The sequence below is a fragment of the Nomascus leucogenys genome, chromosome 12 (assembly GCF_006542625.1).
Source record: "Nomascus leucogenys isolate Asia chromosome 12, Asia_NLE_v1, whole genome shotgun sequence".
Classification (NCBI taxonomy): domain Eukaryota; kingdom Metazoa; phylum Chordata; class Mammalia; order Primates; family Hylobatidae; genus Nomascus; species Nomascus leucogenys.
The window spans coordinates 51,161,930-51,186,029 of NC_044392.1; the positions used below are offsets into that span (position 1 = coordinate 51,161,930).

Consider the following 24,100-nt stretch of genomic DNA (forward strand, 5'->3'; position numbering starts at 1 on the left):
CGAAAGAGGAACTTGGACACGTTTGGTTTTCCCCTTCATCCTACCCAGCTTGCATCACACACCAGTTTCATTCTTAGTTCAGTTCTTCCGTGGGGTCTGTCTCTAGTTCCCCTGTGCTAGGGCCCTGAATCAAATAATGAAACTAGTCTCATCCACTCAAGGTTGGATTTTTTTTTTTTTTTGAGACGGAGTTTCGCTCTCGTTGCCCAGGCTGGAGTGCAATGGCACGATCTTGGCTTGCTGCAACCTCTGCCTCCCAGGTTCAAGTGATTCTCCTGCCTCAGCCTCCTGCATAGCTGGGATTACAGGCGCCCACCCACGTGCCTGGCTAATTTTTTGTATTTTCGGTAGAGACTGGGTTTCATCATGTTGGTCAGGCTGGTCTCAAACTTCTGACCTCAGGTGATCCACCCGCCTTGGCCTCCCAAAGTGCTGGGATTACAGGTGTGAGCCACTGCGCCCGACAAGGTTGGATCTTTGAGTCAAGGTTGGGAAGGGTGTGGAAAATGAAGGGAAGAAACACCTCATGTAAGAAAATCCAGGCAGCTCGATCTCAATCAGAGACTTTCAGGAATGAGAGGCCAGTGTCTGGCTGGGGAGATTTTAATTCCACAAATCCTCCTCAGGGCTGGGATAAATTTCACATCCATGTGCATGGACAGTTGACACTGGCCTCCACATCCCTACAACTAGAGTTGGGCAGCTGAAACTTCACCCTCAAACTGAAGGCCTGGGGTGGGACATAACAGAAAACACCCTCGTCCCCCTCCTGCTCTAAGCTTAGAAACCCACTGTATCCTTGGGAGCAGCAGTGGACTCCCCATGCCGTCTTGGGGGCAGGCGGTGTGTGGAGTGGTCAGACTGTGTCTTTACCGTGCCTTCTCTTTCTCTGGCTGGGTAAAAACTTCCTACTGCTGCTGCGGGGTCACTTCCTCAAGCCTGCGGGGCATACGGAAAGTAGGTGGGGCAATAAGGGTTGTAGTGGGGTCAGGCATCAGCAAGAGCAATGAGTTCGTTTTTGTTTTCTTTTTTTGATTGAGGTAAATAAAAAAGCTTTATCCAGCAACATGGAGATAAGAGTCTGTCCAACCTGACGAGTTCCAGACCCCACCCTGCCCTCACATCAGGCTCTTCCGGTACTGACTGTGAGGGGTGGTCTGTCTGAGGTGGGAGTCGGGGGTCTGCAGGTCCATCTGTCTGTACAGGTCTCTCAGCTCCCTGACCTCCTGCAGCACCCTCTTTGCCTGGCTCCAATTTGATGATGCCTCTCCCAGCAGCCGTTCCGTCTCCAGCAGCAGCTGCTCTGACTCAGAATCCGGCGGAGACCGAGGGGGGTCCTTGGCCTTTCGCTTCCCATCTCCCATTCCCTGAACCTCTGCCAGAAGCTCCTGAGTCTTCTCCAGTTTCCTTGCTACCAGGTCCTGGATCCGGGACAGCTGCCCCGGGTGGGGGAGGGCAGGGGTTGGGGGTTCCTCAGCCCGAAGCTGGAGGGTGCGGGCAGGGGCAGCGTCCCGCTGAGATAGGATCTCCTCCAGGGAGGCACAGCGGCCTTTCTCTGTGGACGTCAACTTCTTGGGTGCCTGGGGGGTGTAGGTGGCCCCTTTGTCTGTTTTTTCCCAAGGTTGGGAGAGGCTGCTTGCCCGGTCTGCGGAGGGCTGGATGCGATCTGAGTCTGCTCTCCGCCGGCTCCCTGCCAGCTGGGCCACAGACTTGTCCAGGTCAACCCGAAAGCTCTCAGCACAAGAGGTTGGTTCCTCAGGGGAAGGGTCTTCCTCTTGGATCAAGTCCAAGGTCAGCATCCCATCTGAGGTAGAGGTGGACGCCTGGGGAGGAAGGGGGGAATAAGTGGGGAAAGCTGTCATCAGGAGGGATTTTTGGAATGACTGCCTAAAAGATGCAAGCTGTGGTCATTTTCCTCTACAAGCCTTCCTTGAATGAGAAGTACTTTTTTTTAGAGACAGAGTCTTGCTCTGTCGCCCAGGCTGGAGTACAGTGGTGCGATCTCAGTTCACTGCAAGCTCTGCCTCCTGGGTTCACGCCATTCTCCTGCCTCAGCCTCCTGAGTAGCTGGGATTACATGTGCGCACCACCATGCCCAGCGATTTTTTTTTGTATTTTAAGCAGAGGCAGGGTTTCACCATGTTGGCGATGGCTGGTCTCAAACTCCTGACCTCAAGTGATACACCGTATCAACCTCCCAAAGTACTGGGATTACAGGTGTGAGTCCCCCTGCCTGGCGAAGCCCTCTGCTCTTGACTGAACCCTCCCACTGAATGTGCTGTTTCTTATTCTTTTGATAGTGACTTGAATGTTTCTTCTTCTGTGATTTAGTTTCTGTTACTTGTTTCCCGTATTCTCCACTCTACCATAAGCTTCCTGAGGGGCGTCCTCTTCCTCGGTATTGTGGACTCTCAGCATTAAACTGGGTCTGACACACACAGGATGCTCCCCATGGCACAATGACTGTCCTCCTCCATCTGCATCCTCTGAGCCCCACACTTCAGCCCCGTTGCCTTATAATAAAATTTGTTCTATTTCCAGAATACTAAAAATGATGAGTATTCAATACAAAATATGTAGTTATACATATGTTGTTTTAGTCATTCCTCACAGCAGCCCTTCAAGGCAGGTATGATTACTGCCTCATTTTACAGTTGGAGACATGCAACTTCAGGGAACCACACAGATAGCTGACTGATTACAGTGAGGTTCCAACTCAGGTTCTGACTCCAAAGCCTGTGTTCTCTGCACTATACCTGCCTGCCTCTCTCTCTAAAGACTTAAGAGCTCAGAGGCATGAAAGAAACCAGCACTCTGTATGTTTCAGGGGTTCATTGTGATCCTTTCTCCTCCAAACGCCCGCAGCACTACATGTTGTTACCCATCAAGACAGCTACCATACAGTAGCTTATTTTTCATTTTCCTGTGGGTACAACTCATTTTCTCCAAAAGAAGGTAACATTACTGGGAGCCGGGACTTTTGAACTCCTAATGGGTGCTGAATAAATCCTTTTGATTTAGATCAGGCAGAGGCATGGGGTGGAAGGACTTCCCTCGCCTTTCATCTTGGCATCAAGAGGCCTCCCACAAATGCCTCTGGTGGCATACAGTTCTGTCTGAGATGGACTGACACAGAATTGGCCCTTTGGCAATGTTTATTACAGTCTTACATACCACAGCCATTAGGTGTCCCCTTGTTGGGGGGCGGCGGGAGTGTTGGATTTTTGCCCTGTCTCGAGTGGGATGGGCAAGATAGCTGTCCTCCTCAACGGTGACCTGAAGAGATGTACTGTGAGTCATGAGTGCTCTTCAGCGACTTGCTGTCCCAACCCAGCATCCCGAGGCCTGAACATGTGCCCACTCCATTCACTGCTTCTCAATGAATCCATGGACAAGGGGATTTACTGGACACGAAGGGGCTCTTTAAGCTGACCCAAGGCTGGCTCCCGCATCATGAAGTGGGGAAGAGGAGGTGTCAGATGAGACTTGGAGAGAAGGTAGAAAGAGATCAGGGCTTTTAAAAGGGAGGTAAAGAAGTAGAGCTGGTGGGGGAGCGAGTAAATGGGGCCTGCACAATCCTCCCCCTTCAGTGGGTCACAGCTGCTCCCTCTGCCCCAGCGTCCCTCCCTCTCCCCACAGTGAGCCCCCTGACCTCATCCAAGATACGGTTCTTGGCTCGAGTGATGGCAGAGTTGAGGGCATTGATCCACGATTCCTTCTCTTCTGGACTCACTGCCAGGAAGATCAGGTTGGGTGCCTGTGAGGGGAAGATTCCTGTTTCAGCCAGGGTTTTAGAGGTGGTGCCTCACCTTGACAGTGAAGAAATAAGAGATTATAATCTCACTTTCTTAGACCCAGCTCCAGGAAGGAGATATTCTGCTTCCAGAGTCATCCATAACTTAAGGAAACCCAGCTTCTATTCCTGCAAAATGCATAGCTAGGGGGTTGTTTTAGAAATGACCAAGGAAGAGCTAAGAAGGATACTGAATATTAGTATGGTATTGGAGATAATTAGAGGAAGTCTGATGAAGGATAGGTATTAAAATACAAATATTTCAGTGTTTGAAGAAATAGCATGTGACAGGAGTAACTTCCCTGGGTTCCCTCAGACAAGATGAATTAGATTCAGAACTTCAACCACCTATCAGGGTACAAGGACAGGGATTTTCTTCTAAGGGATGTAAATACGCACATGTGTGGATGTGTGTATAAGACAGAGAAAAATAAAGAGATATATAGAGATGATCTTTGTGGCTGAACAGGTTAAAGGCTGGCCTGCCTGGAAAGAAGGAAATGGCTACAATATTCTTAGGTGAAATGATAAAAGCCAGCAGGAGAGCAATTCAGGGCCTCTGAGCCAAGATTGCTGAGAAACTGAGGGGAAGGAGCTCTCCCCTGCCCCCTCCAACCCTGTCCATGTTCCAGCGGCCAAGGTGGCAGGAGAAACATACCGTGTTACCGGGCTGTTTGGAGTGGGCAAGAGTAAACTTGCTATGATTTTTCTTGCTCCTGCTCTTGGACTTCCGGAGCTCTTCACACTTCTCATAGTCACTCAGGTCAAATACCTCTTGAATATTTTTCTCATCTTTTACCTAGGGGAGGGTTGGGGTGAGGTGAGGATGATAAAATTATTTAGCCCCTCCACCCAGACTGTTAGTTTAGATCATCTTGGGAAGCAGAGGAAGGCTGAGGGAGGCACGCCAGGAGAGGAGAGGGCCGTCTGCCCAAAGCCTACAAGGGCCTCACATCGAGGAGGACGCTAGGGCAGCTCCAAGTCTTGAATGTTAAGGTGTGTTTCTGTTTAAACCCCTTCTCTTCACTCTGCTTAACCAGGCTGCCATTTCCAGAGTCCCACTATGCCTCTCTTCACCAATTGCCCCACTCTTTTCCTTAAGGACACACCTTACATGTTCTAAAAAGGCTCATGTCCTTAAAGGGACATGGTAGATGGTTGACCCATCGCCCTCAGTAAGACAGACCTGTATGGCCCTTGATGGTCCACGGAAAGAAGATCAAGGCAGGGCCAGTATCGGGGTGTCTGGTGGGAACGAGGGGCAGTCTCCGGCCTCCCCACTCGCATGTGTGCAGTATAGCTCTCCCATCCCATCTCGCTCCCTTCTCTGGCATGTACAATTATAGAGACTCATCTTCCTTGTTCATTTCAGGAGCATCGCCACCACAGGACGTCAGCCCCCTGTGTTCAGTTTGCTGAATTTGTCCAGAGAAGCTGAAAACTACAATTACAGTTCCTACCCTTTCCTCCTCCCTCTAAGGTACTGTGACAATCCAAACTAACTCCTCCAGACCTGAAAAACCATTTATTTCGTCCCCCTATCTCTAGGCAAGAATGCACTTAAGACTCTCCCTGGAAGACTACACTTCAGACTTGGAAAAAAGTGACTTCTGTGACTTCCTGCCATAATTCCAGTTTGAGTGCCTGGGCCCCCTTTACTGCCAGGAAGCTCTTCCTCGTATCTAAACTTAGCCCTCCCTGCTATAGTCTCTGTCCTGCACTCTGGTTCTACCTTTAGCAGGTTTAAGCAACATTTAGCTCTTAGCACTCCTGCTTAACGTCTCATTGAGGCCGCATTCCCAGTGACATCCTCCAACCCCAACTAGCCTTTTCTGAGCACTGCAAAGCGGCTCTAGGAACATATCTTCGCAGCTCCATTTGAAACTGACCACAATGTTTTCTCTTTTCCCCTAAGGTGGTGTTCCTACAACTGTGGGACTCTGAATCAGTGGCTTATGGATTTGTTTTGGCTTGCAAGGACCAAAGTTACAGAGAGGAGACTTAGTTATAAGCCCAGACCGTGCAGTCTGTCCACCCTCTGTGACTTGAGCCCAGGGTTGGAACACCTCAGGAAAAAGCTGGTCATGTTTTGCTGGAATGAGAAATTAAAAGCACCAGCACTTGTCTCATTAAAACTAAACGAACAGATAAAAGCAGTCTCACATCTTCCTTGGATGACATCTACCCACCCTGACTGAAATTATTTTCCAAGAGTCTCCAACTTCCCAAGCTCTGAAATAGGACTCGTGTGCATGGAGGTGAACTCATCTATCCTCCTGGTTCCTGGAAACCTGGAAGTGGGGAAGTGGTTCTCCCTTCCACTGCCCAGCCCATCTACAGTCTTGTATCTGCCCATCCTTCTGAATTGCTGCTGGACCTGGAGGCTGATGACAGTTGAGGACAGATGTCCACATGGCCCCATTCAGGTGAGTGACTCCTCATACATCTACCTCCATTTGTTTCAGCAAGGCTTGGCTCCTCCAGGGCCTCCCACTTTCCAAGGTTCCCTGGCTTTGGGCTGGAAAGCGGCCAGAGGCCTTGAATGATTACGGGTGGAAGTAGGACAAGGTGCTGGCAAGGGGTGTCCAAGAACAATTCCCAGAAACACGGGACAGGGATGTAAGATGATGCATCATCCCTCCTCTCCCCCTCCTTCTTCAGAGTTGAGACTATCAGCAGATTCCAGAAACCGTGGAGAGGAAAGTGTTGGGTGTGTGAATGTAGCCAGGGGAAGAGAGTTAACTTACTATGTTTTCCTTAGGGGAAGGGAAGGAAAGGGAGTTATTCTAGCTTGCATACAGACTGATAAGGGGCTCTGGGGAGCAGGAGACACTGACAGAGGTTAGCCCTTTGTGGAGAGGGTGGGAGATGGGGTGAGGCAAGCAGTAGGACAAGTATATTCCAGTGCCTGGGAAGATGGACAAAGCCAGCAGCCTTGTTCTCCACCGTATTTTTTTTTCCCCGCTTATCTAATTCCCAGAATCTCATTTATAACTACCTATCTTCCAAATTAACCCTTCCTTTCCCGATTCTTTGTTCTGGACTATAGAAAGGGATTTTTCCCACACCTGTCCAAAGAGTTGCCCCGAATCCAATTTCCTCTAACATGAGGTCTTCCTAAGGTCTAGCTTCTGTTCTTAGACAGAAGGTCTAAGGTACTCCAGCCCTCTTTGTGATCACAAGGTACTCCAGCCCTCTTTGAGAGAGGATACCTTGAGAAGGAAGAAAATGATTACGATCGAACACAGAAGAAATTCTATGGCAGAGGTGGTTGTGGGAGACCCTGCCTTTAAGAGAGGAAATAACAAAAAAGACTGGTGAAAATTCTGGGAGATAGGGTTAGAAATTTTCTTGCATTAACAGTAAATGATATAGATTATACTCTGCCTTAAAAAAAAAATCTTGGCCAGGGACTGTGGCTCACACCTATAATCTCAGAATTTCAGGAGGTTGAGGCAGGAGGATCACTTGAAGCCAGGAATTTGAGACCAGCCTGGGAAACATAGTGAGACCCCATGTGTACAAAAAATAAAAAAAATTAACTGGGTGTGGTGGTGCACGCCTGGAGTCCCAGCTACTCGGGAGGCTGAGATGGGAGGATTGCTTAAGCCCAGGAGGTCAAGGCAGCAGTGAGCTACGATTGTGACACTGCACTCCAGCGTGGGCGACAGAGTGAGACCCTGTCTCTAAAAAACAAAACAAAACAAACACCCCGTCTTGACTCTATTGGCCCTGGAGCTTTTCACAAGTGGGCAAAATAAAGCCCAGAGTCCTCTGTCAATTTCACTTTTAACCAGGCCCACTGTAGCATGGAAACTGGCTCTAAAAAAGCATAGTATCAATATGCCTAGTCTCTCTTTCCTGTGCCCTTCCCAGCAGGAGACAGCTGGCTCCATCACCAGTCAGATGGTCCTGACTCATAGGACACCAGACATCCTAGGCTGAGGTCATTCCATCCTTTCCTCTGTCTCTGTACCCAAAAGCAAGGATCAACTATGCTTTTGCCCCCAGATTCTGCTCTTTGGGCAAATACAAACAAGCAATGGATGTCTTATTCCTCTTACCCTTTCATTATTATGTTTTTCCCTTTGACGTGTAGGAAGTTCTCTCCCTGATTCGTAACTAGAGTTTCCTGCAATTAAGAAGTTCGGGGAAGACAGGAGATACACTTTGACACTTGTTTTATTTATTTATTTTTTAATTATAAAGCCAGAAAATTGTGGAGAAAACTTCCTGGAGGATTTGTGATTGGGCAGAGGTAACTCTTAAAAATAAATCCTCCTGGCCGGGCACGGTGGCTCACACCTGTAATCCCAGCAATTTGGGAGGCTGAGGCGGGTGGTTCACTTGAGGCCAGGAGTTTGAGAGCAGCCTGGTCAACAATGCGAAACACTGTCTCTACAAAAAATACAAAAACTAGCCAGACATGGTGGCACCCACCTGTAGTCCCAGCTACTCGGAGGATGAGGTGGGAGGATCACTTGAGCCTGGGAGGTGGAGACTGAAGTGAGCTGTGATCGAGCCACTGCATTCCAGCCTGGATGACAGACCAAGAAAAGTGCCCTCACCTCACTCCTAAGACTTTCCATCACCAACTCGCTAGCTTTGTGTAAACAGCTGGGTTTCAATACCCTTAAGGGGGATCTCTTTGGCTGTGGCACAGCTTCGTTCTTCCCTAGATGCCTCAGTAGATGTTCTTTTAGATGAGTACTTTGTCTCAGGGTGTGTGTGTATCTGTTTCAATACCATAAAAGGTTTTATTTACCTAAATATAATCCACTGAATAAGGGTGTCTACTGCAGAAAGCAGAAGAGGTTAGAAAGAACTCAGGGAGGACTTCCCAGTTAGCCCTGGGTGAGGGAACACAGAATCCCTCCCGTGAGGACGGGAGGAAGGGCCACTCTAACCGTACAGGACAGTCTCCCAGGCTATACTGACTGCCTTTGGACAGTCACAGAGGCAGGGAATGGAATGACTTCTAACCACTGTAGGGGCAATTCTGATTTCTCCACATTAGTACACGTTATTGATCCCAAGACTTAGGGAAAAAAGGGAGATGGGTCTGGATTCAATTATCATAGCTCAGGTCTTGACACAGTGTAGACTGTGGTTTTCATGGTTAACTACACAGCCAAAGCTATCCAAAGACATACAGGGGTTCTTAACTCCATTTTTCTCCCTTCTGATACAAATGGAGGAGTGGGCAGGAAGTGGGTAGAAAATGGGTTCCTTGCCTTTTTTAAATGGGGTGGGGGTGGGGAACAAAGAGCATACTGGTTAGGGACACTGGCTTCAACGAAAATAACTGCCACTCACAGACCCGAGGTCACAGGGGCCTGACGGCGGGGTGCGTGTGTGTTTTCCGTGATTCAGGGCGGATGCGCCACGGACAGGACCTGTGCACGCTCCTGCCACAGACAGGAAAGGGGAGGCTGGCTGGGTTAACGTGGGGGGACAGGAAGGGGTGGCGAATAGGCTAAACTGTTTCAGCAGAAATAGAAAAGAAATCCTGTATTCATGAGGCCAGGTTAGAGTGGGAGGCAGCAAGGGACACTTAGAACTTCTGGAGCATCTTGGGAGGGCCTTATCATTGTTGTTAGAAAGGTATCTGCAAACAAAAAAACACTGAGTAAGAGGCCAACTCAACTTCTAATTCTCACTCTGGTCTTCTCACTAAAGGGTGGCCTTTCTCCACAGATGAGATGGGGGTAGAGAGGAGACCACTGAATTTGCCTTTGGAACGAAACGGGGGTGGAGTAAGCTAGGCGAGCCCTTGTGGAGTGACAAAGTGCGGGGTATGAGAAAACGGAGAGTTAGAGGCAAGACGCACCCACCTCCTTCTCAGAGATGTAGAGCTGGTCCCCTTTCAGCACCACATAGCGGTTTTTCCAAATCTCCCTGAAAATCCCTTTCCCGCAGAATTTCCGGACCCAGCCGACCTTCTCGGGCGGTGCAGGCTGCTGGTTTCCATCCTGAGGCCCCTGCCCCAGGGCAAGATGAGAAGCCGGCGGTTAGGAGATTCCAGCCGCGGCTATCCTCTCCGTCCGTCTCTCACGACCGCCTCGGCGGCCCAGTCTCCTCTGAAGGCTGCGGCCGGGGGGCGGGGGGGCCCCCCCAGGTTCGCTCCCACTTCGGAAAGGTTTTCACTCCGAGGAACTCCCCCCACTCCCCTCCCCCGCTCCCGAATAAACAACTGGGGCTGCAAGTGGCAGGGGCGCCGGCCGGCCGCGGAGAGGCTCCCGGGTTCCCTCCAGGCCCTGCGCCCCCGCCGCCCCGTCCTCGCAGCGCGGGGACTAACGGCGTTTCTCTGGTTTTCTCTCCCATTGTCTCCTCGCCACGGCGGCGCGAGGCAAACGCTCGCCCGGCGCCCAGGGGCGGGGGAGGTGCGGGTCGGGGGGAAACTCAGCCAAGTTGAAGCCCCCCGAGGCGAGTAAACAAAAGCCCCCGCGGGCGCCTCGCGGGGCCGAGGCCGAGGGGACCGGGCCGCTGGGGCGGGGGCGCGGCCGGGCCGGGGGTCTCCCAGGCCGCCGCGGCGCCGACGGAGCGGGGGTCGTCGGAGCGCGGAGGCGGCGGCGGCCGCAGGGCGGGCAGGCGCACTCACCCGCTTGGCGGAATTGTTCTTCTTCATCATTCCCAGCGGGCGCGGGCGCGGGCGCTGGCGCTGGCGCGGGGCGGCGGGCCGAGGGGCGGCCCCGCGTCGGGGTCTCGGCGGCACCGTGGGGGCTCCTTCCCCGCGGGAGGGCGTCGGAGCTGCCCCGGCGCCGCCGCTCCTCCCTCGCGCCCTCCCGCTCCCGGACTCTCCCCTTCTTTGTAGCTCCGGTTTCACTCAAGGCCGGCCTCCCTCGCATTCGCACTTGCACACACACGCACGCCCGCTCCCCGCCCCTCTGGGCCCTCCATCCCGGCGCCCACGCGGCCCGGGTCCCCGAGCGCGCCCCCGCCACCCGCCCGTCCGGCCCAGCGCGGCCGCTCCCCCGGCCCGGTGCGCTGTGGGCGGCCCAGTCCTCACCCCGCAGCTCCATCCGCGGGCCGCTGACGTTGCGAGTTCAGAATAAAGGGCGAATCGCGGAGCCGCAGCTCGGGCGCTCCCCCCGCCCCGCCCCGCCTTTGTTTCTGACTCACGGAGGGGGAAGAAGGCGGCCTCGAAGCGGCCGGAGACCGCTCCCCAGGGGGCAGGGACCCTCGCTCCGGCGGCGGCTCGGGCGACACGCGGAGCACGAGAGATCCGGCCGCCGGCTGCCCCGGGGCCCAGTGGGCGGGCGCGGTGGATAATGGAGAGACGTGCGGATTCGTGAAGACTGGAGATCGCCAGGCTCTACAGCATCGCCTTCCCCGACCACAAACAAAAACGAGAGCGGGAACCGGGAGGGCGCGCCACCCAGAACCCGCATCAGGAATTCACGCTCCTAGGTGCTAGGGTGACCTGAGCAGGTCAGATGCTGGGGGAAAGTTTTATGCTCCGGTGGGGATCGACGTGTTGGGGGATGGGGCGGGACAGAAGTTGCTATTAATATACGTTTCTTCCAGCGTACAAAGCCTCAGGCCTTATTGTAGCCTCAGGAGAATAATCCCAAGGATGAGGCGGATTTTATGATCTCCATCTCACAGGGAGAAAACGGAGACTCAGAATAGCTGAGGGATTTGCAGACACAGTGTCGATGCTGGCTTTGCAGACACAGTGTCAATGCTGGCAGGAATAGAACTCTGTCTCCAAACCATTATCCTTTATACCAAGTGGCTTTCAATATAAGTTCCAGGTGAGGCTTAAACTTCCTGCCACCTGAGTATCTTTCCCCGCTACACTGATAGGTAAAAATCCCACCCTCTCTACAGCGCTGGAGCCCTGTGGAGGGAAGGGCTGAACGCCCAGAGAATGCCCTGACTAGAGAAGCCTCTGCTGATGCCTCTACAGCAGATCTGCCTCAGAGCCTCCAGGACACATCTTAGTAACTTCATGTCTTTTTAATATATATACGTGTGATGGAAAAGGGCAGTGAGAAACCCCGCGCTTAGGTACTGGTTTCGTCACCACTCTGGGCTTTGGTCAAGTCACTGAATTTCTTTAGGCCCGCGTCCCTCCACGTATTAAGTGGTGAAGGATGAACTGCCATTTTTATCAACAAGGAAAGTTAGGGGAAGATATGAGATGACCTCTGAGAGTCCTTTGAAGATATGTGTTGTCTTCCAGGGCTAATTTTGAAATCATAATAAGCGAATAAACACATTGCCTGGCATATGGCAAGCATGCAATAACCACAAAATGAATAAAAATCCCTGGCACTGAGGAGCAGGGAAAAGGAAAAATCATTTTTCCAGAGATGTCTCAAGATAAAAGTGTTGGCTAAATTTGTGGTTTGAATAGTGGAGGCTGTTTTGCTTTTTTCTGGTCTCTGTCAAATGAAGGAGGGGCTCCCTATCCTTTCCAGTTCCACCTTTCCTCCTAATCCAATGATATTCCTCTCAACTTCTTTCCATTCACCATACCAATTAATTCCATGATTTTAGACTGACACAGAACTTTATCCTTTCAAAATGCTCTTATATGTCATTTCTTTACACTTTTAGTGCCACCTTGTAAGGTATATAGAGTATTAATATTTCCATTTGGAAAATGAGGAAACAGGGCATGCCAGATCAATTGACTTGCCCAAGTTTATACATCAAGTTACTGGCTAAATAGATTAGAATCCAGGCTTCCTGACCGCAGTCTCCTCATCAGATTTTATAACCCCCTCCCATGGGCATGAGTGTGCACACACCACGTTCCCCAAACCATCTTGTCCCCTTCCCACCGTCTCTATTTTCTAACCCCCTGTTTAAAGAGTGATGAAAAAATAATGAGCAAATCCAGGATGTCTTCATATGTGAGGAAGCAAAATGTCCAAATGTACTGGTGAGGAAATAGCCTGCACGATTTTTTGAGGGCTTGCTGGACAGACACACAGGAGTGGTTTAGAGTTATCATTTAAATAGATTCTGATTTATGGGAAAAAAGTAATTCATCATTTGCCCCATCTTCCTCCTTTCCCAGTAGTTTCTATCAGTCAACAAATATTGGGCTGCGTGTGGTGGCTCACGCCTGTAATCCCAGCACTTTGGGAGGCCGAGGCGGGTGGATCATTTGAGGTCAGAAGTTCAAGACCAGCCTGACCAACATGTCGAAACCCCATCTCTACTAAATACAAAAAAAATTAGCCGGGTGTTGTGGCACACACCTGTAATCCCAGCTACTTGGGAGGCTGAGGCAGGAGATTCGCTCGAACCTGGGAGGCAGAGGTTGCAGTGAGCCGAGATTGCACCACTGCACTCCAGCCTGGGCAACAGAGTGAAACTCCGTCTCAAAAATAGTTAGATAGATAAATAAAACAAATATTTGAGTGCCTCCTATATGCGAGGTCCAGGGTTCCTTTCGTGCCTCATCAGATAGGTGCCAGAGCATTGTGAAACATCAGGCAGAGGGGCTAATGAAAAACCCTCCAAAGTAATTTTCAGATTCCAGAGCAGATGCATGTGGGCTGCACAACCTTCCCTGCCTGTCTGCTCTCTTAAGATGTTACATAAATCTCTGGCGTCCTCTCTTTCTGTCTGCCCTGCTCCATCCTGTGATCCTGCCCCTACTTTCGTTCACCTGTTCTCCCTTTGTCCTGTCACTCACCCCTTTCCACTTCCCCTGGCCTATTCTTGAAGCTGGTTTGTCTCACTAGGTGAACCTTGTGGCACCTGAATTGGGATGTAGGTGGGACTGTTTTCCAAAGACCAATGCTTAAGTGAGAAATCTGAGAACGTATGGGTTCACTTACACATTTTTATAGCGCTGTCTCCTCAGCGCTCCTCAGTGAGCTTGACACTACACACACATAAACCACAGAAATCACTCTCAGCCAGTTTCTCTCTGTGGTGGAGATAAGACACTGGGAGGACCTCCTGATGGGGGTACCTCCCTAACAACATCTGAGGGTAAGACGCGACTGCTAGTAGCTGTATTCTATAACGGAATATTTTATAACTTCACTTAAGGGAGAAAGAAGGGAACTATTAGAGATAAAAACTTGTCAACTGCTGCTTGCAAGTTTACTGGACAGAAACTGTTATTCAAACACAGTTGTCTAAAAACAAATATCCTTGGCTTTTGTGGAGTAAATGGAACACACAGGTTTTGACCAGGGCATTTCCACCTATGGGGGAGAGCATTATTAAAAGCATACAAGACCTTAATTAAAGTGATGTTTTTAAAGGGCACAAAAATAAAGGGCCAGTACAAATGGAATCAGTTCTGTAAATCTTACACAAAAATACGAGTCTTTGATTCTTAATAAAGAAATGCCAACTTCTGACATCAAACACCCTGATGGTAGGGCTCATTTCTTAGACTTCTTGATATTATCAGTTGAGTAGGCACAATGGAAGCAGATGAATAATGAGGAAAATGACATAAGGAAGGTCTCTGTTTCTGCTTTCTTTATTCCACAGCGTTATCTTGCTGATAGGAAGAGAAGCGCAGATATTCCTGCTTGGAGGAGGGAGTTTTTCATATTTTAAAAGACTATATAACTTGTAAAATGCTGTATTTAAAATACTCCATCCCCAAGTGCAGGCTGTCTCAAATACTTACAAAAAATGAAGAAGAAAAAATTACCCAAAGGGACCCACAAAAGTAAAAAAAAAAAAGAAAAAAAGAACTTGGGTTTTACTTCGAGTGTGTGTAAAGAAACAACAGCTGAGGCCGGGTGCAGTGGCTCACGCCTGTAATCCCAACACTTTGGGAAGCCAAGGCGGGTGGATCACGAGGTCAGGAGTTCAAGACCATCCTGGCCAAGATGGTGAAACCCATCTCTACTAAAAATTAAAAAAAATAATAATAATAATAAAAAGAAACAACAGCTGAGAGCTGGGAGGAGTGGAGAAAAGAGAGGGACAGAATGACCTTTCAGCTTTTCCCACTACTTTTTGAACTGCTTATTAGTGCAATGATTAGATGTGCAATGATTAAAATAATTAGTCCAATCATTTTACATGTGATTCTGTAACCCCAACTTAGAGACAGAAATTAATCTTATTTACTATTAGCCAAATTTTATTAAGTGATTACTGTATACCAGTGTTTTAAGCACTTTTCATGTATCATCTCATCTCATTTAATTCTTATAATCCTATGAGGAAGGTTCTATTTTATAGATGAGAAAGCTGAGCCACAAAGAGGCTAAATAATATTCCCAAAGCCATATAAATATGACATAGGTTTGACCCTTGCTGTCTGATGCTAGAGAATATTTGTCAACATACAGGTTTACACATACACACACACACACAAAACAAAAACAAAAACAAACTGGGGAGGGATTGTGCTTTGGTTTTTTTGCTATGATGATTTGAGGATGCCTTAATTTCCTGGCAATAATGATACTATCACTTTCTCCTGTTTTCAAGAGAGGTGAAATTGACACTAGAATTTATTATTTGCTTTGACATACTTTAAATATCCTTCAGGTAGAAGTAATGCCTTCATTATGTTTGGTGTGAAACCAGCTCATGTCCCACCTCATAAATTCCCATAAATTAGCCTCAAAGAAATAAAACTAAATCACTCATATCTTTTCACAAAATGGATTTTTATTGTGGGCATACATGGTTTCTCAGTGCCACAGAAAATTGCTATGTAGGGACAAAAAATTTTTGGATGGCTCTGTAAAGAAACATGGTAGGTTTTCAGAAATGAGTTGTGCAGGAATGTGGTTAATGAAAAGCAGAAAGGGTCAAGGGAAGAGAAAGGAAGCCAAGGAATGTGGTATGTACATGAAATGATTACTTTTTAAGCCCCTCTAGGCTCTGATAACCCTTTCCCCAAGTCAGATTCCAACAAAATTCATCAGTAACTGAAGTGATTGTGCTAACAGATACATAAAGACTACCAGAGAAAAGTGGGTTGAGATGGGCTCAGACTTATTGTTAGGACAACTCTGGGAGTCTTGTGTCTGTGCCAACCACGTATCCGTGGGCTAACTGGAGATGAGTTCTAACAACCAGCACAGAACCGAAAGCTGCTCTCCAACACCTCTGGTTAGTAGGGAAAGCCTGTAGTGGGGGCAAGAAAGGAAGCTGTGCCCTTCCCCCAACCACCGTTTCATCTTCTGCTCGCTGACCTTGATGTGACTTGAGAGCTCTCCTTGCTTCGGCTGTGCAGTCCAGAAGCCAGAACTTCCTCTAGGAAACTGATAAGTAGTTTGAGGTTACTTGAAGGAAAAAACAAAAGCATCTCCAAAAATAGAATGTCGTGCTCTGGACATCTAACCAGATGAAAATATATCATGAATAGTAGGCAGGAGGTACTGGTCTGATATTTGGGTATAGAATGGAGGCATCAGTTGAGCACTACAACATCCGTACTACAAGGACAGTCCTTCTGTGCTCTTCCCCAGGGTCTTCATTTTGTTTTTTTTAGAATTAAATTTGTAAGATCTATTAAAACTAACATTTCAAGTTTGAAGTTTCTATTTAGGATCCCAGAATTTTTAAGGGCAAGGCCACGATATTAACTCAGTACCATGTTACATCAGCACCTGTTCTCTGTACCCCTGAAACTGTCTCAGAGCTTGTATGTTGTCTATGGTTTCTTTCTTATCCAGTCTACTCTCCAGAGTGGCACCAGAGTTACTTTTCTAAAATGCAGATTACAGGCCAGGCACGGTGGCTCAGGCCTGTAATCCTAGCACTTTAGAAGGCTGAGGCGGGTGGATTGCTCAGGCCCAGGAGTTCGAGACCAACCTGGGCAACAGAGCGAGACCCTGTCTCTAATAAAAAAAAAAATTAAAAATAAAACAATACAGTTTATATCCTGTTGTATACTCTCCCTTCTTCTGCTTTAAAACCTTTCTTTTACTTATGGAAAATGTACAGTTCAAGGCTTTTCATAATGTGCCCTAATAACAAATACTTATATTCATTTTGTTCTGAGCACTGTTTAAAGCCATGTGTGTGTATATGTGCATGCAGCCCTGTCAAACAGATGCTACTATTATCCTCATTTAAAAAAATGAAGAAACAAGCTATAGAGGGGAGGTTAAGTGACTTGCCAAGGTCACAACAGCTAGTAAGTGGTTCAGCTGGGATTCAGACCCAGGCTGTAGATTCTGTGCCTTTCAGCATCTTGCGATACTGCTTCCGACTTGTCTGTTCCATCTCTCAGAGTGCAGCCTCTATGCCATCCATGCCCAACAACTCACTGTTCTTAAACATGTCATGAGCTTTCCTACCTCATGTAGTTATTCTTACTATGTCCTATGTTTGAAATGTAGGGCTATTCTTTCTCTGCTGAAATCTTTTTTTTTTTTTTTTTTTGAGACGGAGTCTTGCTCTGTTGCCCAGGCTGGAGTGCAATGGCGCGATCTCAGCTCACTGCAACTTCTGCCTCCCAGGTTCAAACGATTCTCCTGCCTCAGCCTCCTGAGTAGCTGGGATTACAGGCATGCATTACCACGCTGGCTAATTTTTGTAGTTTTAGTAGAGACAGGGGTTTCACTATGTTGGCCAGGCTGGTCTCAAACTCCTAGCCTCAAGTGATCTGCCTGCTTCAGCCTCCCGAAGTGCTGGGATTACAAGCGTGAGCCACTGTGCCTGCCAAGAACCTTATTCTTTAAGACTAAGGATTAAAAGTCACTTTTCTGGCCAGGCATGGTCTCATTCATACATACATACATAAATACATAAACATAAAAGTCACTTTTTCTGTAAAGCCCTTCCAGACCCCTCCATGCTGAACTAATTACTGTTATTACTTTATCCCACTCCTATCTTAGCACTGTATAATTGTTGCCAAGACAGACTGTGAGCTTCTTGGGAGGTAGGGGGAAGTCTTACTCACCTTTAGATCTCCAGGGCTTAACACAGAGGTATCCAATAAAGTTATGCTGAGTAAACGAATAAAATAGCTACCCATTGGCAAGAGAGCCTTCTTTATAATATAAAAGTTATTTGGATGGACGGGCGTGGTGGCTTACGCTGTAATCCCAGCATTTTGGGAGGCTGAGGCGGGTGGATCGCTTGAGCCCAGGAGTTCGAGACCAGGCTGGGGAACATAGTAAAACCCCATCTCTATAAAAAATACAAAAATTAGACAGGTGCCTGTAGTCCCAGCTACTTGGGAGGCTAAGGCAGGAGAATCGCTTGAGCCTGGAAGCAGAGGTTGCAGTGAGCCATGATCGTGCCATTGCACTCCAGCCTGGGCGATAGGAGTGAAAACCTGTCTCAACAACAACAACAACAACAACAACAAGAAGTTATTTGGATGCTCAGGACTCTCTCTCAGAGCAGACAGATATTTAAAAGACAGAGGACTGGAGGAATGACCAGTTATCTTATTACCATTGTTTTGCAGTTTTATTACCATCTTGCATTGAAAGATTCTGGGCTTGGAGAATTTAAATTCCAAACTCCTTTGCAAAAGAAAAAATTGCAAAGTAGAGGGAAAGGAATAGAAGCTAAGTTCATTTGTTCCTCTATGGAAATACAGACATCTTTGGCCTGGCTTTTTGGCCAGTTGGACTAGACACAATTAGAGGTCAGAAAACAAGTGTTAGGAAATGAGGTAGCACTGATTTTTTTTTTTAACAGTAACACAGTAAGTCTTGGTGACTTCTAGAAAGAATGAAATAAATGTGCTGGGAAGCCCTATAGGAATTTATCAGGGGATCTTTGGTTCATTTCCAACTCTGCTACAAAGGGAAGAAATAAAGATCCTCCTCTGTATATCAACAAGACCCCACATTCCTGACTATAATGAGAACACACTTACTATTTATATTTACCAAGCCTAATTTTGTTTCCTAGGGCCACTGTGACTTAAAAAAAAAAAAAAAAAACTATTTGGGGACTCTGATGAGTCATTGCTCAGAATGCTTAAAAAATTATGGGGAATGAACATATTGGTAGCTGTACCCCAAATTTAGACTATGTTTAAAAACAAAACAAAAGAATAATTTTTCTTTCTAAATTCATTTTAAATCAATCTCACTTAAAAGCAAACTCAAAAATCCCCTTTTCCGTTGGTCCCATAGTCCAGTTCAATTCAGTTCAATTCAATCCAGTTCAACAAATGTTTAATGAGCATCCATTATGAACTACGCGTTGAGCTAGGTGTACAAATGTACACCTTAGTTATGATTCCTACCTTAAGGGACTCTCAGAGACAGATACACAATCACAATCCAATATGAGTATAAACAGAGGCAGTGCCAGAAACTAACAGAGTGGATTAATGCTACTGCGTTTTTTAGTTTGTGCTGTCATCAAGGGTGTTTTCCTGACTCCATGTATAGAAGGAAGGTGGGTGGAAAAAAGCAGAACCCCAACCCTGATTTTAAAAAGTCAACCTTGAGAAGTCTTGAGTCACACACTGAAAAGCAAGCTTCTCCACTTACATCATTGGTAAGGGACTAGAGACCAACGTTTATAGGATTAAAAATATTAATTACTAAAATAATTCAGCTGAATAACTGTGTTTCTATTCCTAAACAAAGCTACCATACTGTAACAAAACTATGTGTGTGTATGTGTATATAATTTAAAGATATGTCTTCCTCCTTTTTCACTATACTCCACAGGTAAAAATTACATGTGAATTTCTTATACCAAAGACACCAAGGGGAATCTAGAACCTGAACAGTGTTATAATAATAAAAAAATGGAACTTGTGGGGAGCAGAAAAATAGAAAAAGACTTTCAGGAAAATAATGAGAAAAACCCCAAGATATTTGTCTTAATGGAGTAATAAGCTCCTAATTACAGCCAAACACTTACTTGGAGGTTAGGAGTATGGGAGTGGGTAAGGCAGAAGGATAAGATGAAATTTTTAATAGCTCAAAACACTGAAAACGCTCCTCACCTCTTAACTTCCACTGCTGGCAGTTTTCAGAGCCACTGCTATGTTTCATACTTCTTTGCTTTTGCACCTGCTATTCAAAGGCTGTCCCATCCATCTCACACTTTGTTTGGTGGAACTATGCATCTTTAAAAACCCAACTCTCACATTATTACTCCTCTAGGAAGCTTTCCTCAACTGCACCGCCTTCCCCTTAGAGTTACGTACTCATTCTTCCATATCTTGTAAATGTACTGTGTTGTAATTTGTCTATATGTCCATTTTCCATGCAAGCTTATGAAGCTTTTCGGGGCACAAGGATACATGAGTACATTCTCTTTGTAAAAGTTTTAAACATATACCTCATCTTCCTTGACCCTCCTTATCCTCATCACTCCAGAAATAACATAATTTGATCAACAAATATTTACTGAGTGTCTACTATGTGCTAGGCACCGTTCTAGAAGCTGTGAATACAGCAATGAAGAAAGTAAAAAAAAACCCTGTGCTCTCATGGAATTTATACTCCAATGGGAGAGAAGGAAAATAAAATTAATTAGTAGTTAGTAACACAATAATAATGGTGTACACATATTACTATATGCAAAGTACTGCTCTAATGGACAGAAACTATTTCACTTTAAATACACACACACACACACACACACACACACACACACGAAGCACAGAGAAGTCAAGATCTTACATCTTAGAAGTGATGGAATTGGGATATAATCCCAGGCAATCTGGCTTCAGTTTGTTTTCTTAACTATAATGCTATACTGCCTCTTTGTAATATGTTAGATGAAGAAAACACTATGGGAAAAGATAAAGCAGGTTTAAAAAAGGCGTATTGGAGATGGTAGTGGTGTGAGATTTTAAAACTACTGACTGGGCTGGGTGCGGTGGCTCACGCCTGTAATCCCAGCACTTTGGGAGGCCAAGGCGGGAGGATCGCTTGAGGTCACAAGTTTCAGACCAGCTTGACCAACATGGTGAAACTCTGTCTCTACTAAAAATACAAAAATTAGCCAGGCGTGGTGGTGCATGCCTGTAATCTCAGCTACTTGGGAGGCTGAGGCACGAGAATCGTTTGAACCTGGGAGGTGGAGGTTGCAGTGAGCTGAGATTGCGCCACAGCACTCCAGGCTGGGCACCAAAGCAAGACTCCATCTCAAAACAACAACAACAACAACAAAAATAAAATAAAACTAGTGACTGGCTGCCCATGGTGGCTCACGCCTATAATCCCAGAACTTTGGTAGGCCAAAACAGGAGGATATTTTTAATCCTATTGCTTGAGTCCAGGAGTTCAAGACCAGCCTGGGCAACATAGCAAGACCCTCTACAAAAAATTTTAAAAATTAGCCAAGCATGGTGGTGCACACTTGTAGTCCTAGCTCTTCAGGAAGCTGAGGTGGAAGGATCACTTGAGCGTGAGCCCAGGATTTAGAGACTGCAGTGAGCTATGATCATGCCATTGCACTCCAGCATGGGTGACAGAGACTCTGTCTCAAAAAAGAGTCCATCAATGTTAGGTAATAGCTTTTCTTGAAAAGGAATAAAATGCTACCATAAAAACATCCCCCCAAAACAAAAACAAAAACTAGTACCCAAGGAAGGCCTCCTGAGAAACTGACATTTGAGTCAAGACCTGAATGAGGCAACAGAGCATGTATCTGGGAAAGAGCAAGTGCAAAGGGATCAAGGCTCTATATGTTTAAGGAACAGAAAGAAGGTTAGTGTGGCTAGAGTGAAGAGAATAAGGTGTTGGATAGTAAGAGGTGAGATTGGAGAGGTAAGGAATGGGTAGAGTGGGCTATAAGGAGAGACCATGTAAGGCCTGGCATGTCATTGTAAGAATTTTGGTTTTTACTTTGGGTAAGATGAGAGACATCTGGAGGGTTCTGCAAAAAGATGTGACACCCTGAATGACACATTTTCATGAGATCACCCTACTACTATATTGAGAAGGGGGTGTTGGGGGACAAGAGTAAAGCAGCTGCAGTAATCCCAGTGGGAAGTGACGGTGGCATGTACCAGAGCAGTAGCGGTGAAAGGGCATTAGATTCTGGGCGTATTTTGAAGGTAAATCTCTCAGGACTTACTGATAAGTCAGGATGTAGGTGTGAGAGAAAGAGGAGATTCAAGAAAATGCCAAGGTTTTTTTTGCCTAAGCAACTAAAGGAATGGATGTGCCACTGAGGTGGGAAGTCGGAGGAAGGATTATGTTGAGGAACAAAGATCAGAAGTTTGGTTTTGATCATGTGAAGTATGAATATTTATTAGATGTTCAAGTAGAGATGTCAAAAAGACAGTGGATATACAAGTCCAGAGTTTGGGGGAGAAGTTCAGACAAGAAACACTGGTTCTCAGTGGGGTGAGGAGTGTGATTTTAGTCTCAGGAAACATTTGGCAGAGTCTGGAGATGTTTTTCCTCGTCATAACTGGTGGAGTGCTGCTGGTTTCTCATGGGTATAGGCCAGGAATGTTGCTGAACATCTATAATGCAAAGGACAGTCCTCTACAACAACAGATTATCTGCCTCCAAATAGCAATAATGAAACTCAGGACTAGAAATATAAATCTGGGAGTTAGTAGTCGAGATATACAACTTAAAGCCATGAGACTGAATGAGATGGCCAAGTGAGTTGGTGGCCAAGTCCCAGGGATTCCAAAAATAGGAGAAACAGCAAATGAGACAGAGAAGGAATGGCCAGTGAGGTAGGAGGACCAAGACAGTATAGCTCCTGGAAGCTAAGTGATAACAATGACCAGCCTGTGCAACATAGTGATACCTCATCTCTATTTTTTTTTTTAAAAAAAGAAGTAAAGGAACTGTGTCAGATGCTGCTGATAGGTCAAGCAAAATGAGGACTGAAAGTTGACTCTATGTTTAGCTATGTGGAGGTCCCTAGGGACCCTGACAAGTGCGATTTTAGAGTGATGGGATTGAAGGCCTGAATGCAGTAGTTGAGGAGAATATGTGGGTTTAAGAGAATATGTGAGGGAAGCAATTAGAGACAGTGAGTGTAAACAACTCTTGGAGAATTTTCCTATGAAAGAGAACAGAGAAATGAGATGGAGCCTAGAAAGAGTAAGGGGATTAAGAGAGGGCTTTTAAAGATGCAGAACATAGCAGGATATTTCAAACTGCTTTTTTTTTTTTTTTTTTTTGGGAGACGGAGTCTCACTCTGTTGCCTAGGCTGGAGTGCAGTGGCACAATCTCGGCTCACTGCAACCTCCACCTCCTGGGTTCAAGCAATTCTCCTGCCTCAGCCTCCTGAGTAGCTGGGACTACAGGCATACGCCGCCATGCCTGGCTAATTTTTTATATTTTAGTAGAGATGAGGTTTCACTGTGTTGCCCAGGCTGGTCTCAAACTCCTGAGCTCAGGCAATCTGCCCACCTCAGCCTCCCAAAGTGCTAGGATTACAGGCGTGAGCCACTGTGCCCAGCACAGCAGGATATTTCTATCCTTCTATGAATAATCCAACAGGTGGGAAAAAACGATTTGGGAAAGAAAGGGGAGAGAGTTTGGAGAGATATCCTGGTGTAGGTGAGGTGGATGGGCTCTGGTGCCCAAGTGGAAGAGCTAGCCCCAGCTAGGAGCATTCATCCCCTATGACAGGACAGAAGGCAGCGGGTTTTCTCCCTTCTAATTCTCTTCTAACAGTTTGTCTTACTAGTTAGTGCACATCTTGAGTATTACCTTCTTCATCCTTAGTATAAAGTGGATGAATTGTTTGCCAAATGAACACAATTCAGACACAGATTTTTAAAAGAAGACCCCAGCTTAAATGTCACCTAGTATGCTAAACTTTTTCTAAATATCCAACAGCAGTTTTATCAGGAGCAAGGGAATAGGTTGGCATTCAACATCTATACGTCTGAGGCTGGGTGTGGTGGCTCACACCTGTAATCCCAGCACTTTGGGAGGCCAAGGCAGGTGGATCACTTTGAGCTCAGGAGTTCGAGACCAGCCTGGGAAACATGGTGAATCCCCGTCTCTACAAAAAAATACAAAAATTAGCTGGGTGTGGTAGCGTGCACCTGTGGTCCCAGCTATTTGGGAGGCTCAGGCTGGAGAATCGCTTGAACCTGGGAGGTGGAGGCTGCAGTGAGCTGAGATGGCACCACTGCACTCCAGCCTGGGTGATAGGGTGAGACCCTGTCTCAAAACAAACAAACAAATCTACATCTGGAAATACCAGGCATCTCACACACAGAGATCATCCTGTCCCTCACTGGAGATAGACTTTACTTATGAAGAACTTCTCATTGTTTCTCAAATGTGGTACACCTTTTTTTTTTTTTTTAAATCTTGCTCCTGTCCTTAATCACGCTTTTCCTCAGCCTTGACTGCTCTTTCTTCCTATGGAAATCCCACTTATCCTTTATGGTCTAGTTAAAAAACCACCTCCTCTGTGAGGCATTTCCTAGTTACTCTGTC

General features: G+C 46.8%; 2 protein-coding genes across 7 annotated transcripts in view; both read right to left on the reverse strand.

Moving 5' to 3' along the window:
- Nucleotides 1-587: 587 nt before the first annotated feature.
- On the reverse strand, nucleotides 588-11,158 carry PLEKHO1 (pleckstrin homology domain containing O1). Of its 5 annotated transcripts, none has more exons than XM_004093243.2 (6): nucleotides 10,395-11,158; nucleotides 9,628-9,774; nucleotides 4,452-4,592; nucleotides 3,653-3,757; nucleotides 3,175-3,276; nucleotides 588-1,823 (listed from the first exon to the last, which is right to left on the reverse strand). In XM_004093243.2, exons 1-6 carry the CDS (start codon nucleotides 10,422-10,424, stop codon nucleotides 1,119-1,121), a joined length of 1,230 nt encoding a protein of 409 aa, XP_004093291.2. In that variant the 5' UTR covers nucleotides 10,425-11,158; the 3' UTR covers nucleotides 588-1,118. The 5 variants fall into 5 exon arrangements, with proteins under 5 accessions (XP_004093291.2, XP_030680523.1, XP_030680521.1 ...); XM_030824663.1 differs by lacking the exon at nucleotides 10,395-11,158 and adding an exon at nucleotides 6,862-7,005 and having other exon boundaries at nucleotides 9,628-9,643; XM_030824661.1 differs by lacking the exons at nucleotides 9,628-9,774; nucleotides 10,395-11,158 and adding exons at nucleotides 6,862-7,005; nucleotides 7,858-7,925.
- A 4,227-nt stretch (nucleotides 11,159-15,385) lies between these two features.
- The window catches only part of VPS45 (vacuolar protein sorting 45 homolog), an 82,800-nt gene continuing 74,085 nt past the window's right edge, over nucleotides 15,386-24,100 (reverse strand). The window contains exon 15 of one of the 2 annotated variants that reach the window (XM_030824671.1): nucleotides 15,386-16,002. In XM_030824671.1, the coding sequence (XP_030680531.1) occupies nucleotides 15,915-16,002 (88 nt within the window). In that variant the 3' untranslated portion in view covers nucleotides 15,386-15,914. The remainder of the gene's footprint in view (nucleotides 16,003-24,100) is intronic. The other variant, XM_030824669.1, reaches the window with a different exon arrangement.

Coding starts and splice junctions, on each gene's coding strand:
- PLEKHO1 (XM_004093243.2), bottom strand. CDS start 10,424: ATGATGAAGAAGAACAATTCCGCCAAGCGG. Junction 3,277..3,652: donor AGAACCGTATCTTGGATGAG/GTCAGGGGGCTC, acceptor ACATCTCTTCAG/GTCACCGTTGAGGAGGACAG. Junction 1,824..3,174: donor GGGGACACCTAATGGCTGTG/GTATGTAAGACT, acceptor CTTCCTCCCCAG/GCGTCCACCTCTACCTCAGA.